Source organism: Musca domestica, unplaced genomic scaffold, assembly GCF_030504385.1.
Source record: "Musca domestica strain aabys unplaced genomic scaffold, Musca_domestica.polishedcontigs.V.1.1 27, whole genome shotgun sequence".
In the NCBI taxonomy this organism is placed as follows: domain Eukaryota; kingdom Metazoa; phylum Arthropoda; class Insecta; order Diptera; family Muscidae; genus Musca; species Musca domestica.
Window position 1 is genome coordinate 5,687,970 of NW_026712286.1, and position 23,404 is coordinate 5,711,373.

Here is a 23,404-nt window from a genome sequence, read left to right on the forward strand (position 1 = left end):
TCTACCTTGAGTGAACCCCTAGAGAATTGCTGCTTGCTAACCGTTTAAAAGTAATGAGCATGCAATTGATTTTTATGAGTGGGAGAGAGAGAGAGAGAGAGCAAGACATTGGGGAGAAATTTCCTGGAGAGTAGAAATTCATGAATGAAAATGCAAGCAAAGAAAGTGGGGATTGATTGGTAATAATTTTGGCTCCCCCATAAAGACAGACAGAGAGAGAGTGGAGACAACAGATCATGATGGCCCGTTATTATTCTTTAAAACAAAACAATTACGTGTTCATAGAGGGTTTGCTTTAATCAGCTGAGGAAATTTGCGTAGACAAATGACATGGGGGAATATGAAAGGTTCGATTGTGTTGTGTGTCGGGCTTTGGACAACAACACTCACTCTCACGCCGTTAATGGTGTTGTTGATGTTGTTGTTACAGTCGACGTCGTCCAACACTCATATGTTGGTGGTCAAGAAAGTAACAAATAGAAAAAATAAATAAAAACGTTAGTTGAGTAATGGCAGGCAAACGGACAGGTTGAGCACAAGTTAAACAAACAAACAAAAAAACAATAATACGAATCATAATTAATAAACAAAAAAGAACAATCCGACCAATAAAAGGCAAACGAATATCCCCAATTAAAAAATGCTGCATTAAAACAATTGTGAAACGAAACCTAACTAACGAAAATTTAAATATCCGCTAATTACACAAAAAAAGAGAAGGGAAACGAATGAAAGAACAATTTTGTGACCTATGGAATGGAAAATTTTTAGTGTTTCAAAATAATAAAATAAAAAAAAATAAAGTAATTATTTTCTATTACAGTGAGATGACATGAATACATAGCAGACATGTATTTTCATAAAAAATAACAAAACACACAAAAATTAACACAACATAAAAATTGCACAAAAATCGCCTGACAACAAATTGCAAAATATTGCAAAAAATCAAGAAAACAAAAAAAAACCTCTACAGAAGAAGGAGATCAAAAGAAAATCAACACAAAATGCATATTTCATACAAGTTTGGATTATTTTTAATATTTATTATAAGTTTAAGGTGGGTATTGAAAATTTGTGTAAGAAGTTTATATTATTTTACAGAATAATGACAAAAATGAAGTCCCTGTGACCCAATTAGGAGAGAAAAATTAAAAAAAAAATTCCCATAAAAAAATTTCGGTTGAAAAAAGAAAAGTAGATGACCTCTGGATCCATCCAGGCGACCGTAGACGGCCCCTGGGTCCATCTACTCCACAGTAGACGTCCTCGGGGACCATTTACTCTGAAGAAGACGTCCTCGGGGACCATCTACTCTAAAGTAGAAGTCCTCGGGGACCACCTTCTCTACAGTAGACGTCCTCGGGGACCACCTACTCTACAGTAGACGTCCTCGGGGACCACCTACTCTACAGTGGAAGTCCTCGGGGACCATCTACTCTACAGTGGAAGTCCTCGGGGACCATCTACTCTACAGTAGACGTCCTCGGGGACCATCTACCCCACAGTAGTCGTCCTCGAGAACCATCTACTCTACAGTAGGCGTCCTCGAGAACCATCTACTCTACAGTAGGCGTCCTCGAGGACCATCTACTCTACAGTAGACGTCCTCTGGGATCATCTACACTACAGTAGATGTCCTCTGCGACCATATACTTTGCAGTAGACATCCTCTGCGACCATCTTCTTTACAGTAGACGTCTTCGGGGACCATCTACTCTACAGTAGACGTCTTCGGGGACCCTCTACTCTACAGTAGACGTCCTCGGGGACCATCTGCTCTACGGTAGACGTCCCCTGAGATCATCTACTCGACAGTAGACGTCCTCGGAGATCATCTACGCGACAGTAGACGGCCCCTGGGTCCATCTACGCGCCAGTAGACGTCTTCTAGGACCACCTACTCTACACTAGACGTCCTCGGGAACCATATAATCGACACTAGACGGTCCCTGGGGTCCATCTACTCTACAGTAGACGACCCCTGAGCCCATTTAGAGCTACTTCATGGTTTTTATACCCTCCACCATAGTATGGAGGGTATATTAAGTTTGTCATTTCGTTTGTAACACCTCCAAAAATAGATATTAGACCCCATAAAGTATATATATTCTTGATCTATGTCGATTTAGCGATGTCCGTCCGCCTGTCCGTCTGTGGAAATCACTCTAGCTTCCGAACGAAATGAAGTAGATTGATAAAAATGGGTCATGTAGGTCTATCTTTTGGTATAGCCCCCATATAACGTTACCTCCTGATATTCGGTATTTTTATGATTTTAGCGACATTATTTACCGGAATTGTTTCAAATTTGGTATTTGAAGTTCGAAATGGATACTACAGCCTATGACAGGAGATTGTCTGTTCACGTCCACGTCTTCGTATAGCCCCCATTTAACGGTACCTCGGTATTTTGATGATTTTAGCTGCATTATTTCCAGATTTTTTTTTAAGTTTCGCATTTGAATTTTGTGATGGCTTATGACAAAAGTTGCCTATGCAGGTCCATGTCGTCGTATCGACCCTAATATTTTTAAGATTATAACAGAATTTTTTATTTTTTTAAATTGCTAAATTCATTCCAAATGGACTTACGCTTTTTTACTTGTTTTTTTTTTTTTTAATTTGTTTTGAAATGTTTTTACCTTGCATTTCAAAATTGACCTTATTTCAGGAGTAACAAGTAATTATTACAAAAATAGACTTTTCATTTGAAAAAAAAAACACAACAAATTATTGCTAATATGGTTGTTGTTGCTGACAAAATTCCTTGTTGTGCGACTCAAATAAAATTCTTTTTAAATATTACCGCACCACACTGGCGGCTGATATTCCATAAAAAAAGAATACAAATAAAAAACAACAAAACTGGCAAATAAACATAAAATTTAACAACTATTTTGGGGATATGGGGCCAGGAAGTGGCTGGCGGGGTTTTAGACGAACTGCGATAAGTCAATAACATTGAAAATTCACACAACAAATTGAAATTATTTTTTTTTTCAAAGTGATAGAAAACTGGCCAAAATGAAGTGTAGATAAACCACCTGAACTTGAAGGTGTTTCGAAATAATATTTAGAAAAAAATGAAACAGTAATTATTATTATTGTGATAATAAATATACTTGGGGCCACACACATTCGCACACACGACCTGCCTGTATTTTTATGACTCAATTCGAAGTGAATTATTAAAAGAAGTCGAGTAATGTTGAGTGTAAATTTCACACAAAAATTAATATTCGATCAAAGTCCAGAAGTAATTGCTTGATATATATTCTATAAAGTAAGTGTTTTGTTTTTGCTTGTTTGATATCAAAAAAAAAACCTTAAGCTAGCCGTTGCTGTTACCACACACGTTGTTGTAGAATTTATAGTAAAAATGCGATATAATTCCATTTTCTAATTTTAAAATGGAATTTCATGAAATAACAATTATTTCCATTCTCAGATGTGACGTTCCAAGCAATGGACCTTTAGACTTTTGGCGCAAAAACAGCAACACAAGCGTTTGGGTCGGAAAGTTTCGATTTTTGTGATTTCTGTGTGTCTGAATGTCTGATGGTGATTCGTTTTTTTTTTTTCATTAAAATAGTTCAAGTAAGTTGAACCCCATATCGGCGGACGAGAGCATGTAAGTCTGCCTGACAGGTTGAATTAAAAATAGCAACAAACATGCACAAGTCAAAAAGGAGAGAAAATCTAAAGAGAAATTTGTCAACAAATTCAGGGATTTGATTTGCAATCTTATATTTTATCTGAGCTGATTTTCAAATATGTTTCCAATAGTTTAATTATTTGGATTTTTTTATAATTTTTTTTCTCGGAGAATATTTTTGAAAATTTTGAAAAAAAAAACTCTACCCACGATGTTGACATTTTCCATTAAGAAATTCTTTAGATCGAACAAGTAAAAAAGCTGTAAGTTCGGCCGGGCCGATCTTTGAATACCCTCCACCATTTGGAACGATTTTGGTAATTTTCAAAAAAGTATCCGTCCGTAATCCTTTAAAAATTCTGTTAAAATCTTAAAAATACCGAATGTAGCCGTTATATTAGGGTCTATACGACGACGTGGACCTGCATAGGACCTGCAAGTTTTGTCATAAACCATTACAATATTAAAAAGCGAAACTTGAATAGAAAAAATCTGTGAATAATGCAGCTAAATTCATCAAAATTCCGAAAATAGGGAGGTATGGGGGATATATGAAGATTTGGACCTGCAGAGACAATTTTCTGTCTTAGGCTGTAGTATCGATTACGAACTTCAAATACGAAATTTGAAACAATTTCGGTGAATAATGTCGCTAAAATAACCAAAATACCGAATATTGGGAGGTACGGTTATATAAAGGCTATACGCAGGCGTAGACCTGCAGAAATAATTTTCTGTCTCAGGCTGTAGTATCCATTACGAACTTCAAATACGAAATTTGAAACAATTCCGGTGAATAATGTCGCCAAAATCATCAAATCACCGAATATCAAGGGGTACCGTTATATGGGGGCTATGAGAAGACGTGGACCTGCACAGACAATTTTCTGTCATAGGCTGTAGTATCCATTACGAACTTCAAATACCAAATTTGAAACAATTCCGGTGAATAATGTCGCCAAAATCACCAAAATACCGAATATCGGGAGGTACGGTTATATGAGGGCTATACACAGGCGTGGACCTGCAGAAACAATTTTCTGTCATAGGCTGTAGTATCCATTGCGAACTTCAAATATTAAATTTAAAACATTTCCGGTGAATAATGTCGGTAAAATCATCAAAATACCAAATATCGGGAGGTACGGGTATATGAGGGCTATACGCAGGCGTGGACCTACATCACCCATTTTCCATACCAAAAGTCTTGCAGATATAGTACATATTTGAGTAAAATGTTATTAACCTACTTCATTTCGTTCGAAAGCTAGAGTGATTTCCACAGACGGGCAGACGGACGGACATCGCTAAATCGACATAGAATTTTATGCGGAATATTCGTATATTTATACCTTGTTGGGTCTAAAGTGTATATTTCGAGGTGTTACAAACGGAATGGCAAACTTAATATACCCTCCTCTTCAAGGTGGCGGGTATAAAAATATGGAGATAGTTTTCAAATTTGAGGTGTAAATAAAGGTAACTTGATTTGTGACACACTGCACGTGGTTAAACTTCAAAGAGACCATTTAATTTATTGAAAAAAAAATTCAAAGGAAATTTCCTCTCTTTTTCCTTTGAAAATAACAACACAAACGTACTTTTCTTTTTTTAATAATAAGTAAATTAAAATTTAAATAAAAAAACTTTAAATAAGATTTATTTAAAATTCTTATCTCCTCACTAAAAAAAATTATTCATCATGACCGGACAGATAATTTTTCCCTTTAAATTTCCATGTAATTTAGTTTTCTCTCAAATGAATCATTTTTAATTTAAACACTTTGAGTCGTCTTAAGTTGTAAAGAAACACGACAGCTAGCTAATTAAAATTCAAGCTACGTATTGAATATTCCACTCACATTTAGTCTGGTCCCTTATTTAAAACCAAAAAAACACTTTCACACTCACACATCTTCCCACAACACTCCTTAGAACGGATACTGTCTACGTCATTTTCCACAATTTTTCTTTTCACATTTCATTGACTTGTCTTTGGGCATAAGGAATGTATTGGCTTCTTCTTCCTCATGTCTTTGAAGCACCCTCAAAGGTCCTTATATCCGTTTTCCCCAACAAATGTGTGCTAATGAAATGAGTTCTTTTTTCCTTCTTTTTCCTTGCTTATCTCCCATTTTCTATTGACATTTGTAATGTGGGATTATTTACAAATGAAAACGTTGTATTGTTTTTGTTTGTGGCGTGGAAAGGCATCATTTTATTTTGTGGCAAATATAAAAAACAATATTTGTTATTTATGGAGAAAACTAAATATTTAAGGCGCCATCATCGTCATTTGTAAATTTGAGTTACAATAATTTAATAATTTATGTTTTTTTCCTCTCTTATTACAGTTTCTGTCACACACGGGCTGCCCCAGCCCAAAATCAAACCTCAACAAATCAAGAAGACTATCCCGATGATGATTATGATGAATATTATGATGACACAGAATACCAAGGCAAACAGCAGGCAGTGGCATCTCCACCCTCATCGCATGCAACAGCCACCTCCACAGCAGTGAATTTGGCAAATTCCCTGTTTAATTTGTTTAGTGGTGGAGATAAACCAGGTAGTGATCCAAAAAAAAAAAAAAAAAACACTAACAAATATTAAAATTTATCTAAAATTTCTTTTCAGATCACCCACCGCAACGCAGCAATCATGTGGTGGAGCCAGTCTGCCCGAAATCATGTCTGTGCCTGGAAGATTTCAAATACATTGATTGCTCCAATGGCCGTTTGACCGAAGTACCCCATGACCTACCAAATACTGCTGTTATTTTAGATTTAAGCCACAATCGTATTAAGGAAATTAAGCCAAGTGATTTTTCACATCGCCTCAAATTGCAAGAGATTAATTTAAGTAATAATTTATTGGAAAATGTCACCGAAGAGGTAAGGCGTTCAATTTTTTTCCCACCACCCAAATAAAAATAATTCCATTTTCTCCGTTAACAGATGTTTGAAGATTTGCCACGTCTCCAACGTTTGAGATTATCCTCAAATCTTTTGACAGCCATTGAGCCCGATACATTCCGCGGTGCCAGCGATCTAAGTTTATTGGATCTGAGTAATAATCCCATCCACCTGCCGGCTGATGCCTCATTTCTCAATCAGCCATCGTTGTTGGAATTGAATTGCCGCAATTGTTCATGGAGAGAAATCTATGAGGATACATTTAAGAATACTCCACGATTGACAGCATTACGGATAGATAATAATGATTTCAATAAGGTGAGTTTTGGCTGGAATAGATTTAAACCAGGGTAACAGGGCCCAAGGGCATTTTTAGAAGAAAAATTTGGAAAAATGTTTGAAGCTGTTCATATTATTCACACTCCGCCCACGTCACCACCCAAGTCATATTTTTGGGAGTTATTTAGGCAAATGTCTTCTCAAACAGCACCAAAAAAGGAAATTAAAAATAGTGCTAAATTGAACCGGTTTGATCCATTTATCCTTATCAATAAAGGGATAAGTTCCGTCTTTCGTTCCAAAATCTATTTAAAACTAAACGCGAAGAATTATTTTAGATTATGTTTTTAAAGAAAATTTGTGTGTTTTGAACTTCCCTCTACAAAAAAATAAATTTTTCATTTCCTAAAACGTGTCTTTATAAATCCTTAATTAAAAATTATTAAAATTTTTCAATTCTTAGATTTATCAGACAATCCAACGCCAAGTTACCGCCTAAAATGCCTTGGCAATTCCTCATCATATCTAAAATTCTCATCTGGCAATGCCGCTATCCAGCGACGATAAAAGCAGCTTTCACACATATGTTTGACAACAAAAAAAGCTTTATTGCTATCTTTGCATTGTCTGGTTTTGTGTTTTGTTTATTTTGTTATTGACATTCGTCCATTTAAGTCATTCTCATTCTCTTCCATTGACGTTCCATTCGACCTTTCTCACTAGTTTTTTTCTCTATTCACCATTCGTTTTCGTTGTCTTTCCATAAACAGAAAATCAATACCCGGGCGTTTATACCCCTAAAAAGTTTAATAAAACTACGCGTTCCGGAATTGGACCAAAAAAGTACCGAGGAGCTATGCAATCTGTTGAAATTCATCGACAACATTAGCTTTAAACGTTTCGAAGTCAGCTGCTATGAATTGGTGTTGGGTGCCACCTACAATGAGAGTATAATCTTGGTGACAGATCCACCATACCGACAGCCGACGTCAGTGGAAATTGAAACAAGTACAACGACCACAACAGAAGCCATAACAGCATCAACTGTAAGTGGGGATAGTATAAAATCAACAACAACGGCTGCAGCTGCTGGAAACGTAGCAAGTGGTAGGTGAAAAACAACTAAAACAATAGAAGTTCTGTTTAGATATAAATATTTGCTTTTCTCACACCAAACTTAGATAAGAAGGCCATGGCGTCAAGTTCGACCACACTCACGCCCGAGGTGCTGTTGGCAGCTGACAATGAAACCGAATTCGTGAAGGCCTCTGTGGGCCTGGCCGGCAGTAATCAACCAACCAAAACCGATGTAAAAGATGAAGAAGAGGCCTATAAGGTACCCATATCACAGGAGGCCATTAATCAAATGTTGATTGGTAAAGTTTTTGTCACCAACAAAAAGAAAACTATTCCTAATGTTGTGTCCATTCATTTCCAGGTCTCATGATAATCTCCGTAATTGGCATTATAATTGGTGTACTCTGTCGCAAAGATGTTTGGGGCATGAAGACAAAATGTTGCCGCACCAAAAAACCCGAGGAAAATAAGGCCGTTGAAAGTAATGGCCAGGCCCCGGAAGAAATACCACTGAATAAGTTACCTTAAGTTGAAGGAAAGAAGAGAAGGGCCAATGGAATGCGGGAGAAGTTACTTCCATTCCATTTCAAATCAATCACAGAGAAATGTATTTATTCCATTCTAAAGATAGTGACAACAAAACAAAAACCCAAAAATAAATTGTAAATATTTATTATTTTTAAAATAATTCGTAGTGAAAAAAAACACATACATAGACATGATTTTGCCATCTATGGAGGAAAGTAATAGAGGATATTTAAGAAAAAAAAAAGAATAGAATTAAAATTAATTAAATAATTAACAAATTAAACCCAAAACTTTGTGAAAAAGGAAAATTTGAATGAATTATTAAATCCGATTATAATGACGGAAATATCAGTTTTTGGTAAGATATTAGGTTTCTCCAATGTATCTTGCTAACAAAGAGAAAATTAATGTTTTTAATAATCACCTTATATTTCCCAACCATAGATGGTAAATGAGGTGTTTAAAATGAATATTTAAAAAGCCTTGCCAAAAAAGAACACTAAATTAAACAGCATCTAAACAATAAGTTTCTTGTTGAAAACAAACCTTTAAAGAAAACTACATTCGAATTTAGCAAAAAACATATTTGCTAAATAAAACTTTATAAATAATACATTATTCAGAGTTTTTATCTGAACTAAGTCCTTCAAGCCTTGTATAAAAATAACAATGTTTTCTTCTTTTTTGTAAAGAAAAAACTAATTTTGTTTACCACTGATCTTTTCTACTGTTATTTTGGAGAACAAACATAAATGACTAATCAATTTTTTTCTTAATTTTAAGTTTATATTTTAGCTCTATTCAATTTTACCAAATCTACATATCATAAGTTTTGTTTTTAGAATTTTGCTATTTTTATCTGTTGGTGTAGTAACTAGTCTTGTAATTTTCTTATTTTGAACAATTTTTTTTTTTTTTTTTGTATTTTCACCTTGAATTTCCATTTAGAAAAACACTGAAGATTTTGCTTATATTTTGATATAAAACAAAACTATATATTTAAACATTTACTATTTAATAGTAAGCTTAGCACAATTGTTGTAAAGTTATAGGGAAGAAAATAAAGATTTTTTGAAAAATACCCAAATGAAATTTGAAGTTTGGGGAATATGACAAACGGATTAAACGTAACGTGTCAGTTAGTGCTGGTTTTTTCATATATATTAATTTATTTTCTTATATTTCATATAAATTTTAAATATTGGAAATCTGTTCTATCGACTCTTCGGAGGAAAATCCTAAAATACGTGCCTTTCTTCCATGAGAAGATTCTTAGATATTCGTCGAAAAGATCTATTTATATTCATTTTGAATGTTTTTTTCATTCTGTGATAAATATATACTAACATCCGTTCATCATTTCCATTTACCTTTTGTAATAGAATAACAAAAGTTCTTATCGATCACCGTTTATCTTTAAAGACCTCTTGTGTGTTCATACAAGGCCCTTAAAGGGATGATCGATCAAAAGAAAACACTTCCAAAATCTTTGTATTTAGAAGAAAATATATTTTTTATTTAGAAGAAAATATTTTTATAGGATCTGTTCCTGTAAGACAATACGAAAGCATGTTATTAACATATACAGTGGTTATTTAATTATGTTCTCATTGTATTTCAACACTTGCTTAAAAAACGACCCAAAAACTTTGGTATAATTGGCCTTTTAGGTTCGTATTTTCAACCCTCTATATTGCTCTGCAGATTTGTCAACATCCAAAATATAATGTCGAAGCTTAAAATTGAAAACTAATTGGATTACATTGCTTAATTTCTATAAAACTTGCATCAATCAACAATTGTCAGCAAAACAAGTAGGGCACACTAGATACGAAAAAGACACTTGGCATTGCCATAATCAAATTATTTCTTTACCATGATGTGATTGGAAAAATTATCTCACGAGGAAAATTATATCCTTGGAAATGATACTCCATGCAGATATTTATGATTGATCTAAGGGGGGTGATATTTTAGGGGGGGGCGGGTTCACGACTATTATTACGAGGCACTACAAACGGAATGATACAACATTTTCTCCATCCTTTCATCCTCCGGACCTATATAAACTAAAACATTCTTTAAAACTTTGATATATTTTTCAATTTTAACAAACTTCAACTTGAACCTGACCCAAGGGACTAAAATATTAATTACTATATCATCCCTGCGGAATTTATGTTTCTTCTTCATATTACTGAACCCAGGGGGTTTCTAAAAAATTATATACCTTTTCGCCATCTAATTCTTCGAATTCGAAACTATTTTCTAGCATTTGTAAATGTTATAATAACAAAAAATTTTAGAATTTGAATATCAAAACTTTGAAATTTTAACAAATTTGGACTGGTTATAATTCCCAATAGGTGTGTGATAGTATTTCTTCCCTGATGTTCTTATATTTAATCTTTTGTTCACTTCACAGCAACTCAATGATGCCCATCACAAAGGCTGTTGCAGAACCTGCAAGAATCTACTATTTTTGCGACTTCTTGCAGTTCTGGAACAGTGTTCCTTCAATGAGCCTTCTGACCAAACAAAAGTTAATCTAAGTTTAAGAGACAAAAGAGTGTCAGCAATGATGAGCCGATATTGATTTCATAAATTTTTGAAAATCAATACAATTTATACTTTCTAGCTACCGTAACAAAGCAATGATAAGGTTGTTTTGTTACTCTTGTACTTTTTTTACAGAAGCCATGTAGTATGAAAACAAATAAAAAAGTAGGAAACATTGATAAGCATGCCGTATCCCACCACATGTTTGTCATCATAACCTTGATGATGGAGGCAAAAAACATTGACTTTGTTGCTGTTATTAAAATAGAAGAAAATATCACAACATGTTTTAATTTTCACAAATAAAAAATAAAATTAACTGAAATGCAGGTCAAAGACTTGGAAGGGGATGTAGAACAATAAAAACACTGTTTCATTTGATTATACCATTGTGGGACCAGAGCTAGTTCGATAGAAGAGCTGTGAAATATCTTCCATTAATCGAGGCCTTATAGTGGAGGGTGTAAAGGATTGCTGTCAAAGTATTTTTTTAACAGGAAAGCCATCTTTTAAATATTGGAATAATTCTGGCCAATAAATCCCACATTGAATGTGAAAAAAAATTTCGATCGAAAGTAATTTTTAAAAGCTAATTTTAGATAGACTAGAAAGAAAATGTATACAGAAACAAGTGGGATCTAATTCTTTCAATATTTATAGCCTCTTTTTATATGAAGATTCGAAAGTGACACCGAAAGAAAAAACCTCGTGTGTTGTTAAAATTTTGTTGTTTTTTTTTTTTAATTTAAAAAGTACTTTTAAATTGGCGTTTTTTCTTGCAAATTCAATTTCGTTTCGTTATATTTCAGGCCCTAATTTATTACAAATGATATTTATTCAATGTTGTCGTGTCATCGATTGTTATCAATTATCACACCTAGAGATCCCTGCCTTTAGATTTTAATCGGCTGTTACGATCAGATGCTAAGTTATCTTTTTTTCTTAAAAATAAGTCCAAGGGAAAATAAGATTAAAATAAGTCATTATTTTTAAGATATAATAACCATTATTCAAATAATAATAATAATAATAATAATAATAATAATAATAATAATAATTAAACAATAATTAAATGTGAACAAAAACCTTTTTACTTAGGCACTAACAAGAACTGCAAAAACAAAAACTTGACTTGACTAGGAAGGTTATAAAATTTCAACACCTGTTCCACTGCAAAAGTATTCAAATTCGTTTCGTTCAAAATTTTTCGATATAAAAAACAAGAATTTCAATAAAGAAAATCTGTTGAAAGTCTTCTAACTCAACAAAATTAACAGAAGATGCATGAAGTGAAGCAAGAAAGCACTTCCTGTTTTCCTCAAAACAAATTCCATGAAAGGAGGTCGAAGCAAATTTTACAATTTAAAAATGAATTGCATTATAACAACATCATCATCATCTTGATATAAACAAAAAAACTCATTCTGCAATTGCCAAATACATATATTTATGTATCCCACACTCATACACTTAATTAATAGGTCATTTATTTAACGAAACAAGGAAATTAATTCCAAAGAAAAAGAGGCAATGGCCATTTGCGCCACAACTCATCCATCCATGTGAAAATCGATGGCCTCATTCTACGCAAAATAACATGGAATTGCGTTGCATTTTGGGGAGGCTTCTAAACCAATATTTAAAAAGAAAAAATAAATTTTTAAACAAATATTTGAATTAACTTATATGTTGTTAAATTGAAATAAATATAGGAAGAGGAGCAAAAAAAAAAAAAACGCTTCATGGCCTTTAGGTTCGGTAAGTCAATGAACTCAAACAACAAAAAAGAAACGTATTTCAAATGTGTTGCTTCTTCTTGTTCTTCTTTGTTGCATTCGTATTCAAATTGTTTATTTATCTCAACCAAAAAAAAAAAAAACGAAAAGCAACAACAATGATAAACAAATTAAAATATATAGTTGGCATGTAGAGTAGAGCAGCAGGGTTTTCTATTCCATGTACGGATAAAGAGTTCTGCCTATGTGTGAACGTACATATGTATATGACGAAATTCTAGAAATTTATACTATAGGCCACCCAAAATATGTAGGCTTAACTGATTGTCTTCATTTCGATAAGACAATGCACTGAGGTTTCCTTTCTTGGCCTCTTCTTGTCGTCTTTGTGAATGAAATTTATCCAGAGACGAAAATTTTTGTGGTCGATAATAATTGGTGGTTAATTCGCTAAATGTGTGAATCACACTTGGTGGGAGGCAGAAAATGCACATTCTGTTCTTTTTGTTGGGTAAATAACCTATAGAAAAATAACCAAGTACATAAACAATAAAAAAATTGAAGGAAATTGCTCATCAGAATACACAGAGGGGAAGGTCCGAATTTGATTGAACAGTGGTGAAATTGATATTGCATCTTCGGATTTTCTATGTTGCTCCACAGACGTACCAACATTCAATACATATAGTTAAATCTTAATATTAAAAATTAATTGGTTTAAATTGCTTAATTTTTATAAACAAACAAAATTGCGCCCTTTTGCAATTAGGTTACACTAGGTACGAAAACGACCACTTAGCGTTGCCATCTTCGGAAATTATTTCTCCTAAATTTATCATGAAATATGGAATGTTCTGAGAGAAATGCCTTCATTATACTGAAAATATTTCATTTTTTTTAAATCTATATAAAAAGACTTTTCAGGAATAACGGCCTATAATACATAAGATAATTTATGTTGCATAATTCTTCGGCAGGTTTTTAGGTAAGAGGACAAACAAAGGAACAAAGGAAATTAGGTTGAACTAGTTCAAATTCGGCTCATTAAATTTCTTCGTTTTTTTTTACAATAAAAATCAGCTTTTAATGTATTCCAGAGAAAAACTTTTATTTGATTTTTATTGCAATTAGAATTTTTCTCATATACATTATCAGGCAGCCCATACCAGATATACAGAAATAATTCTTTTGAAATACTTAGTGGCCTTCTGAGGACCCTCATGTGATCTGTCATGATATCATTAATTTAAAAAAAAAAAATCCTTCTTTATTATTTGTTTCAGACTTACCTCCATGACCAAATTGACACAATCCTGTGACTCCTTGCAGTCCAGCAAAGCCACCACATTTTCATGATGCAGCTCTGTCAATTCTTTGAGAATTTTAATTTCCTTGCCCAAAAGGTTTTGGGTTTTTATTAGACCTTTTTTAGTAATGCATTTTATGGCGACCGGGAAATGTTTCTGAAAAGGAAAAAAGAAGACAAACATGAAAACATAAAAATAATGTGAAAAATGGATCCAAGGAAGTAAACACTTCATAAAAGATAAAATAACATTTAAAAATCGTACTTCCAAAGAAGATCACTTGGGAGCCCATAAAAAGGTAGTAATGTGGACTTAATCTACATCAGATTTTCCTTTTTCGTTTTTATTAATTATCTAAAAAGGTCTTGCGAGTGTTAATTCCCATAAGAAATTTGCAATTCAGCCATAGAAGATCTCTTCGGAGTTGATTTATTCTATAGAAGACCTCTTTTGAGGACATCTATTCTATAGAAGATCCCTATAGAGTTCATATATACCATAGAAGACCTCTTCGGAGTTCATATATACCATAGAAGACCTTTTCGGAGTTTATCTAATCTAAAGACCTCTTTCGAGGACATCTATTCTATAGAGGACCCCTACGGAGTTCATCTATTTCATAGAAGACCTCTACGGAGCTCATCTATTTCATAGAAGACCTCTTCGAAGGTCATCTATTCCATAGAATACCTTTTCGAAAGTCAAATTTTCCATAGAAAACCTCTTCGAAGGACATTTTTTCTCTAAAAGACGCAAATATTCCCTCTCTATCTCTTTCTCTCTGTCTTCCCTTCAGACTTCACCTACTCTATTCTAAGGAAGAACCTTTTAAAGGCTTCTAGATTCATCAATCGAAACGTAGGTGTAGCAATCCGAAACATGATAGACTTCATGGACACGCCTTTATAATTCCATTGTTTTGTTTTGTTTTGCCAAGTCAATTATTTTCCTATTGACAGGCTAGGTTGGCCGCCTGGTTGACTGGCAGGGGCAGCACCCAAACGGGCAGGCAGGCAACAGGGCCAGACGCTTATAAATTTTGCTTTGTCAACATTTTGTCTCTGTTATTCGCACTAATTCATCCATTGTTTATTTTTTATTTTTTGTTGTTTTTTTTTTGCTTTCAGTTTGTGTTTTGTTTGTTTGCTTGGCTTGCTCTAGAATCAGAGAGCATTTCCAAGTGCAGACAAACTTTGATAGGAACCATTTTTTGTTGTTCTGGCCGTCTCATTGTTATTGGGTCAAGTGTAATGAAATATGGTGGGTAATGATGATAGGGGTGCGGTGCTTGCTGACTGGTTTTGATATCAACGAAATCGATGAGAGATCTAATTAATTTGTAGTTGTTATGTGGCAGCTATTAGGGTTGGCAAAAAAGAGCAAGTATTTGGGGCTTCGATTATAGGAAACAATAACGACAACAAAGTTTTTGGTAAATTAATTGGAATATTATTTAAAATTGTAAATTATGTTAAAAAAAACTCCATAATGACCGATTATTTATGAATTCCTGTATCAATAGGTTTTTTTTAAATAAAAAATATTAATAGAATAACGCAAAATACTACTAAATACTAATAAAGATAAATTGCGGATTTTATTATTATTTTTATTTCTAGTAGCATTATCATTATTTGTTAATATTTGTTATTTGTTATCAAAATAGATTACAAAACTCCCTCTATACCAACATTTAAAAAAAATCTCCATATGGGATCCCTTAAACATTGCCGCCTCTTCCCCCATAATAAGTAACGTATCATTTTTTTTAAAATGAAATTCCAAACCAGGAGAAGTTTCCCATGACTCATCCGATATTAAAATAATAACAACAATTTTGCACTCGTGTCCCACATATTTAACTAACCTATCTCTTGTAAGTTTAAATGAAATTATAACAACGGCAACGACGATACGGATGTCAGATTATTGTTCTAGCCCCCATTTGTTGACTTAACCCATTACATTGCCTGTTTCTTTGTTCGCTATTACCTTTCTTTTTTTCGCTTCGTTTTGTTAATTACAGTTTACTTATATACGGATATGTAGGTATATGTGTGGTAAGGTAAATATGTACATTGCAGAAGTAATCGGAACACAAGCAACAGTCGTTCCGCCGCCAAGTAATGCCAAACAGCAGAATCAGGAATGGCAAAAGACAAGAAGACAAAAAGAATACATTTCATTAGTTTATCATATGTTCGCGGTATTGTAAATTACTCAATGGTTTTTCAAATGTTTAATTTTAAAATTACAATTTACGCATTAGCGGTAGTTACATACATTGTAACGGATGAGTGAGGGCTATAATAGGCCATGTCGATAATGTAAAAAGGCTATAAAATACCTCTTGGAAGGCATTGGATACAATACAGGGCACCTGTAGAGGAAATCCTTTCTTTAAAAGACATCCATAGGGGTAATCAATTCCATAAATAACCTATTCAGAGGTCATCGATTCTATAGGGACTTCTATTGAGTTCTTCTACTCAGGTCGACCTTTTCATAGGCGACCTTTACGGATGTACTTTTTGTAAAAAAGACGTCCTTAGAGGTCATTTATTCTATACAAGATGTCCTTAGAGGTCATTTATCCTAAAGACGACCTCTTGATAGGTCATTTATCCTAAAGACGACCTCTTGATAGGTTATTTATCCTATAGACGACCTCGTGAGAGGACATCTATTATATAGACAACCTCTTGAGAGGTCATCTGTACTATAGACGACCTCTTGAGATGTCATATATTCTATAGACGACCTCTTGAGAGGTCATCTATTCTATAGACGACCTCTTAAGAGGTCATCTATTCTATAGACGACCTCTTGAGAGGTCATCTATTCTATAAACGACCTCCTGAGAAGTCATCTATTATATAAGAATTAATATTGTTGTTTTTTCTAACATTTTCAGAGATTTAATTTTAAATTTGTGAATCTCACTTTTTTCTTTCATCTAATTTTAATTTTTTTCGCCCTAAAATAAGAAGTAATATATCCCTGGAGTAAAAATACTGCCATAAAATTTTCCACCAAACCTGCAAAAAACGCGAACGAAGACGCGTGTGTGCACTCAAGTGACAAATGTCCAGATGTCGGCGGTATGTCGTCGGTGAGTGCGGTAGATGATTTTAATGCAAATATAAATTACTTTCTGTGCATTCATTAAGCAATACATTTTACCCTCGAGATTGCAATATAGCTGTCTGTCTGTCGGTCTGACAGTCTATGGCTCTCGTTCTAGTTGTCGTCATTCGCGCCACTCACAAAAATAACAACAAAAATACGTTTTGTCGCTCGTTCGTTTGCCATGTGTGTGCGTTTTGGTATTTTTAAAACGCAAAAATATATGGTTTCTACTGCGGGCTTTTGTTTTTGTTTCGAACACGTGGAGGGAGACAGACTCCTCTCCCAACAAAGGCAGCAGCACCCTACAACACTACTGGTGTCTACCAGCCGAATGCAATCTCAACAGCGCCGTAGTGAAGTTGCTATCCTATTAATAAATATAAGGAATATGGATGGATGATGTGGAGTCGTCTCATGCAATAGGGAACATATTTTTAGAACAGAACAACAAATCTGTGGGCCATAAAACTTGAAAGACTAGAGAAAAATACAAATCTGAAATATATTATTAAAGGAGTATATCTTTCGAAATGAAGCAATGACGATCCTTTCTTTTGTGTTGAAATGATCTTTGTTTGCTGATATCTTAAACAGATGCTATGGCATTTGTGGGTATTAAAATACTCTTTTGGCTGTATTTACACTTGCCTCTTCCAGAAAATGTTGTGTTATTGTCATGCAATGTATTTATACATTTTGATTTTTTCTGGACTTGCAAGCCAAATATTTTCACAATTCATTCATTAATTTCTTTAAAAGTTCATTGATTTACTTTTTGAATCAAAAAGACTAAGGAAGGTGTTGGAAAATGTGGTATCTTTGGAATCTATTATGGGCTATAAATATAAACTGCATAGAAGAGCTCACCTATTCTATAGACGAACTCTACTGAGGTTATCTATTTTATAGAAATCATCTTGATAGGCCATATATTATATAAACGATCTCTTCTGTGTTATTCTTCTCCAAAGACGATCTCTATAAACTATATTTATATTTCCTTAGAAAAATACATATTCCGAACTCCGACGAAATTTTTCATTTTCTAGAAGAAGATGATATATCAATCATCTGTTCTCTAGACGATCTCTTCAAAATAAATCTGTGTTATATACGACTTATTTGAAGTCTATAATTCCATAGAAGACCTCTTCCGAGGTCACAATATTTACTTTTCCACAGAAAATACACAAATCAAATAAGAAAATTGCATAATTTCGGTTATGTACTTTATACTATATCTCAATTTTCTAATAATAATATTCTACAGCGACATAAAATTTCTGTTTGATACCGACCCCAACCTCACACCATAAATTGATCTTAATATTGCAATAATCAGCATTCTCCTTATTATACCACCACTTTCCACAGGTTCCTCCACCTCCACTGCTCCCCATTACATGGTCAACAATTAAAATGAAAGTGTTTTGAGAAATAAAAATTTCATTATCATCTGGAATTGAAGGCAGAAAAAAAATAATCCCCACACAATATAAATTTCATTACAAACAATTGACATTGTTATCGGCATATGCCGGTTCTGGTGGCGTCGGCTTCATAACAACTGACCGGGAGGGAGTTCAATTACATTGTTGTTTCTCGTCTCTGTCACACGGTCGGTCTATTGTGATAGCCTTTCTCCTAACAATAATAAAAAACAAGAGAAGGTTAATAAATTATTAATAAAAAATACGTTTTTTATTACAATCCGGTTTTAATCTGAAAGGTGATCACAAAGAAAACCTCTTTGAAGGTCTTCCAAAGCTAGGAAGGAATGCAAAAATTCAGCCCTATCATCAAAGCCACAGAAAGCATTTTTCTAGAGGGATCATTCCTCTAGTCATTAATAACGGCAGGAATTATTAGTAAAGATGGCAACGCTAAGGGACTTTTTCGTACCTTGTGTGCCCTATTCGTTTTGCTGACAAAGACCTTGCTGTTTGGTGCAAATTTAACGTGTTTTATTTTTTAAAATAGCAACTAATTTCCAATACGTGTGTTGAATGTTGGAGCCACATAGAAGTTTGAAAAAACAATCTTATACTACAAAATTCGCCAATGTTTCTAAGCAAATACCAATTAATACGGTTATATAATTTGATGCAGCCAAAATGTGCCTCCTCGAAATAACGGTTTTAGACTCTAGATCTCTCTGGAACAAATCCGTTTCGGGACATTTGGAGTCGATCTTGCGATGTCCATCCGTCTGAATAATAATGGTATCTCATATAAAGCATAGCAAGTAGACGATATAGTCCAAATATGACACATTTTAATATTTATATCAGACTTATTTATAACTCAAGGCTAGGTGTATACATTTGTCCACAAAACCGACTGATACTATTTATTTACTAACGGGCCATTTCAAAGCATGAATCTAAATTGAACAAGGATGTGTTCATAAGGGTTATTTATTAGATATTATCTATTGCCGCAGATTCAATGCAGTTTTCTGAATTTCATGTTTTTTTCTTCAACAAAACTTTGCCATAGCTCTTAAAAAATTACCCTATATTTAGAAGAAGTCATTCGCTTCCCTCGGGTTTCGATCCCTACATTACTTATTTTTATTTGGATAATAAAATATCTTCAAAAAGTCAGACCTTTTTTCCCCATAAACTGCATTCGCCCTCGTATCTTTCGGTATCAGAAATCAATACTGTTTGTGCGTTAAAAAATATCAAAAAATAATAAAAAATACCAGTTACCACCAAATGGAAATGTAAACAAAACCAAAAAATAAAACCTGGCCATAACTGGGCGTTTTGTTTCTGCTGGTCAACTGGTAGCCGCATGAAAGAGCAGCAGCAGCAGAAAAAACAAGCACAACAGCTGATGATGATTATGAACTTGTTAAGAAACAATAACAACAAAAAAGAAAAAAATATACAGAAGATAAAATCAATACAAAACCCGAAACTAAAGACAACAAAAATAAATAAAAAAAAGCAAAAAAAAAAAAAAAAAAACATTTTGAAAGTAAAATTAAAAATCAGCTGATGAAATTTGTAAAGAAATTTAAGTGAGTTTTGTCTTTAGCTTGTTTTCTGATCGAAAGGGGGAAAATGGGAACACAACGCGTGTGTGCTGTTTTTTTCGGTTATGAGGTGTTTGTTTTGTTTTTTAAATTTTTGAATAAATTGGGATCATTAATGGGAACATTTAATTGGTAATTGAGAAGAATTTTTCAAGCGATTTCAAGTTTTGAATTTAAGATAAAATGAAAAATGGAGATAGAATAACCGAAGAAATTGAGCCACCATACAGGGTGAGATGAAAAAACCGCAATCAACTTCACTGCCGTCATTTCTAAACCACTCGTCCGACAGCTGTTAAAATTATTCCAGTGACAGCTCATTTGTATTGTTTCCAGAAAAAAAAGTTCTTCGTAATGGAATTCAAGCGTGAGAGTGTGATTTATTTTGTCTCTCGTACCATTGCTCGTTACCTTGATACTGGTAGCGTAGCCCGATGCCAGAAGGAAGTGGACGGAAGAAAACAGCAACATCAGCAGAAATGATTCGAAAAGTAAAGAAGCGACTTGATTGAAACCCGCGTCGCAGTGGAAAAAATTGCTCGTGAGCTGAACATATCGCAATCTTCCATTCGTCATATATTGAAAAATGAGCTCGAGGTTCCTCGTTTCATTTGCAGTGCCCAATGACCACCAAAATCTCCGGATACCAATCCGTTGGACTATTGTGTCTGGAATACTTTAGAAAGCAAGGTTGGCACTAAAAAATACCAAAGTGTCGATCACTTCAAGCAAGCGCTTCGCCGGGAATGGACCAAAATACGGCAGAGCAACATTCGGGCAGCGTGTGAGGGTTTCATTGAAGGCCCTAATTCGTGCCAAAGGTGAGCAATTTTAAAAAATCTAAACTTATTCTAAAATTTGATGCTATTTCCGACATTTTTTGCTTTCATTCAATAAAATTTAGAAAAAATATTTAAAAATTATGGCGTTTAAATTTGCTGCAGTTTTTTTGTCTCACCCTGTAGTTTTAAAAAACTTTAAATCTAGAAGATTAAGTCTCGTTGAAGGGGATTGTGTTGGATATTGCAAGGGTTTTTGATTCCACGGAAGAAATCTTAGAATGGAATAAATTTCCTCTTGAAGGCAACGCTCACAAGGCGAAATAAAAGAAGAAACTTGATTTAGGCCTTGCATTGGCATCTGCAACCGCTTTTGAACTCCAAACTCAGATGTTGTTGTCCAAATTTCAAAAAAAAAAAAAAAAAAAAAAAAATCTTATAATTCCCAACCAAAATTCGTTGCAGTTTTTAAAACTGGTTGTTTGAAGAGAGGAGCCTATAGACAAGTTTTTCTAACGTTGCCTTTTCCTACCACCATTTATATAATTAGTTAGTGGAAAAACTTGATGTTTGACATTTTCAAATCATGAATATGAATATTTTCAATTTGGAAATGAATATTCAAAAGAGCAGCATACCAGTTTCCCCCAAGAAAAAGGGAGGAAATGGAGTGAATAAGTGTTGGGATAACTTAAAACAAATAAAGGGCCCTTTATATACCCTCTATCATATGGGAAGTTAATCATGTAAAAATATGTCTCTAGATGCCAAAATTCCAGTATTCACTTCTGGGAGTATCCAATCCAAATTTCATACAATTCAGTAAAAAAAAGTTGGTTACAATCATCAGAATACCTGTCATCCTTTTTATAATAAAACAAACTCACTTCACCAGAGTTTGCCACATTAAAAAATGCATTATTAAATAATACTACCCCCCATATACTTGACAATACAAAAGAAAAAAAATTACAATCCGTTTTAATTATAAACATAACACACCACACCATACCCGGCTTATTTACTTCCCATATTCGGAATAACTTTTAATTACAATTCATTAACAAATGTGGTACTCAAGTTATTTTAAATTCATAACGTTTAAAAATACAATTTTTTTGCAAAAAAAAAAACAAATAAACCTCGAGCCAAGACGAATGACAGACAGCGAATTAACACCTACAAAAGTTTCAGACGAATACAAACAGAAAACGATCGAATGGCGGCGGGTTGGGCGGTAAATTGGTCTAGCTTTGTGGCTATTGAATGGAATTTCAAAAGTCCATGCTTTGTTGATGGTTAAAAGTAAATATAAAAATAAAGTATTTTTTGTTGTGGCCGTTTGTTTGTTGATATGCTCTACGAAATGAATTCTAATCTTCGTGTCGTAATCCTCGCCTACCCTCCCACACCCCACACCACAAGCATTTATGCATAAAATACCCATTAGTGATTATGTATAGATAGCTATATATATTTCTATATACAATTTCATGCAAATATTTAGAATTTCAAGCACAAAGCAAAATAACCAAAAAAAGAGCAGCAAAACAGAAATCGAAATAAAGAAACGAATTTAAGACAAAAGAGAAATATAAAAATAAACAAAAATGAATTCAAATAAAACAAAGAAGAAAAGACGCTGTTTAGTTTCCCCAAACTATTGAATAAACAAATAAAGAATCTAGAACGAAAGGTGAACTATAACTATTTAGATAAGAATAGAATGTGAATGCGTAAAAGTACATTTTTTATTTTGTTTTTATAAGCGTCTCGTTTTGGGGACATTAAATGCGCAATTTATTGCAGCGAGGTGGCGGAGAGTGAATCATAATTAACAAAATCAACTATAATGTCGAATTAAGTGAATTAAAAATTTGTTTGTCAAAAGACTTATTGCAAAAACTTTCAAGGCAACTATTTTCATTGGCGATCACACAAATAAAATGGGTAAATAATTTTCCCATTCGTTTTCATTTAAAGTAGTTTGACCCAATTTAGTGATATGACATCGTTTGACGGATTTGTAGAATTTTTTTTCTTTAATTCCCATTAATTTGACCATAATATTCCTCTAGAATCCGGGCTTTGATTAACAACTAGCATTATCTACTTGACCTGTGATTTATTTTTGTTTGGAAAAGCGATCCATGGGCAAAGATGATCACAGGACGAATTTCTAGCAGAGAAAATGATCACATATTCATAATTTTCAATAGAGTAGCTGAACCTTCCTTTTCTAAAGAGTAAATGAATCCTGGATTCATTTTCTTTAGAATAGATGAAGTACATGAAGCAAGGTCTCGATTTCTTTTGAGTAAATTTTGCCAGGGTTCATTTTCTATGTTGTATTAGTAGCAGTGTTCATGGTGGCTATCATGACTTTCAAGA

General features: G+C 33.7%; 2 protein-coding genes across 2 annotated transcripts in view; one reads left to right on the forward strand and one right to left on the reverse strand.

The window, feature by feature from the left end:
• Nucleotides 1–23,404, reverse strand: part of LOC101894134 (serine/threonine-protein kinase ULK2) — a 47,869-nt gene that overhangs the window by 22,797 nt on the left and 1,668 nt on the right. Inside the window, exon 2 of the mRNA XM_011295645.3 lies at nucleotides 14,045–14,218. Coding sequence (XP_011293947.1) covers nucleotides 14,045–14,218 — 174 coding nt within the window. The remainder of the gene's footprint in view (nucleotides 1–14,044; nucleotides 14,219–23,404) is intronic.
• Nucleotides 315–9,541, forward strand: LOC101893961 (oligodendrocyte-myelin glycoprotein). The gene is made up of 7 exons (XM_011295637.3): nucleotides 315–1,060; nucleotides 6,013–6,230; nucleotides 6,299–6,555; nucleotides 6,619–6,894; nucleotides 7,626–7,962; nucleotides 8,037–8,231; nucleotides 8,294–9,541. The coding sequence occupies exons 1-7, from the start codon at nucleotides 1,008–1,010 to the stop codon at nucleotides 8,458–8,460; spliced, it is 1,503 nt and encodes a 500-aa protein (XP_011293939.1). The 5' UTR covers nucleotides 315–1,007; the 3' UTR covers nucleotides 8,461–9,541.

Excerpts from the sequence above, each read along its gene's own strand:
- LOC101893961 (XM_011295637.3), top strand. The coding sequence starts at position 1,008 with ATGCATATTTCATACAAGTTTGGATTATTTTTAATATTTATTATAAGT. Across the intron at positions 6,556-6,618 it reads TGGAAAATGTCACCGAAGAG|ATGTTTGAAGATTTGCCACG; the intron begins GTAAGGCGTTCA and ends CTCCGTTAACAG. Across the intron at positions 8,232-8,293 it reads CATTAATCAAATGTTGATTG|GTCTCATGATAATCTCCGTA; the intron begins GTAAAGTTTTTG and ends ATTCATTTCCAG.